Source organism: Pteropus medius, unplaced genomic scaffold (genome assembly GCF_902729225.1).
Source record: "Pteropus medius unplaced genomic scaffold, Ma_sr-lr_union100, whole genome shotgun sequence".
Classification (NCBI taxonomy): Eukaryota; Metazoa; Chordata; class Mammalia; order Chiroptera; family Pteropodidae; genus Pteropus; species Pteropus medius.
Window position 1 is genome coordinate 824,714 of NW_024352789.1, and position 322 is coordinate 825,035.

The 322-nt window shown below is 64.9% G+C and overlaps 1 protein-coding gene across 1 annotated transcript in view; it reads right to left on the reverse strand.

The window, feature by feature from the left end:
• The window catches only part of DCST1 (DC-STAMP domain containing 1), a 14,929-nt gene that overhangs the window by 6,297 nt on the left and 8,310 nt on the right, over positions 1-322 (reverse strand). The window contains exon 8 of the mRNA XM_039849878.1: positions 309-322. This exon is cut by the window's right edge and continues 108 nt beyond it. Coding sequence (XP_039705812.1) covers positions 309-322 — 14 coding nt within the window. The remainder of the gene's footprint in view (positions 1-308) is intronic.

Genomic DNA, 322 nt, shown 5'->3' on the forward strand with positions numbered 1-322 from the left:
GCCGCTCCCTTCCGCTGGCTACTCTCTGTGACGGAGTTTCCCCCCCCACCCCCCACTCCGGTAGGAGCTGACGCCCTGTCTGTCTCACACCTGGTTGACCACTCAGTCAGTCCCAAAGTCAGGACCACGGCTACCACCACGGGCCAGGCACTGTCCTCCTCCCTGTCCCCTACGCCATCACCAACACCATTCCCCTCCCTCACACCCAGACACCTCTTTCCCGTGCCCTCTCCCGTGCCTTCCTCAAGCCCTATTCCCAGTGGCCTCCTCCCGCTCCCCCCGCCCCGCACCGTGCCTGCGCCTCCCACCTTGAAGTCAATAG